Here is a 664-nt window from a genome sequence, read left to right on the forward strand (position 1 = left end):
CGGCTCCTTTCGAGGCCCGAGCGCGGAGGAAATAAACGTCCGAGCCGTCACTTGTCAGACATTAAATTGGATTGGGTATTTTTTCCCCCTTTGTCACAGACTCCATCCATATTGCGAACTCCGAAGGTCCCGTTGGGATTACTATGACGGAGCCGCTGTGCGGCAGCGCTCGGGCGGCTTTAAATTCCCCACTTATGAGGCGCACGGATTTAGGATTAAGGAAAATGTGACTTTTCCGTTGTTTCTGCTTTCCCCGTTGCGGGATTATTCGGTGTAACGGGAAATGCTGTGCGCAGTGCCGCTTTTAAATCCTCCTTCGGCGGAGCCGCTTACGCGATTCGAGCGATCGGAGTTGGAAACTCTTTTTTGAACGACAAAAAAATAAAGGGGTTATGCCGGAGAAGGCTGCGCAAAGTCCGGTGGAGGAGGCGCCGTGCCCCAAACCCTGCAGCCTCGCTCACCCCATCCCCGAGAGGTCGAGAAGCGAGCGGCGGGACAGCGGCTCAGCAAGGAGCCCCTCGTTCGTTGCCACTCGGGAGGGAAATCTGTGAAATACATACTCCTTTTCTTTCTTTCCTTCTTTCTTTCCTTCTTTCTTTCCTTCTTTCCTTCTTTATTTCTTTCTTTCTTTCTTTCTTTCTTTCTTTCTTTCTTTCTTTCTTTC

The 664-nt window shown here is 50.8% G+C and overlaps 1 protein-coding gene across 1 annotated transcript in view; it reads right to left on the reverse strand.

Moving 5' to 3' along the window:
• NR2E1 (nuclear receptor subfamily 2 group E member 1) overlaps positions 1-664 on the reverse strand; it is a 13,462-nt gene that overhangs the window by 10,990 nt on the left and 1,808 nt on the right. The window contains exon 3 of the mRNA XM_010707538.3: positions 334-361. Coding sequence (XP_010705840.1) covers positions 334-361 — 28 coding nt within the window. The remainder of the gene's footprint in view (positions 1-333; positions 362-664) is intronic.

The sequence above is a fragment of the Meleagris gallopavo genome, chromosome 2 (genome assembly GCF_000146605.3).
Source record: "Meleagris gallopavo isolate NT-WF06-2002-E0010 breed Aviagen turkey brand Nicholas breeding stock chromosome 2, Turkey_5.1, whole genome shotgun sequence".
Lineage (NCBI taxonomy): Eukaryota > Metazoa > Chordata > Aves > Galliformes > Phasianidae > Meleagris > Meleagris gallopavo.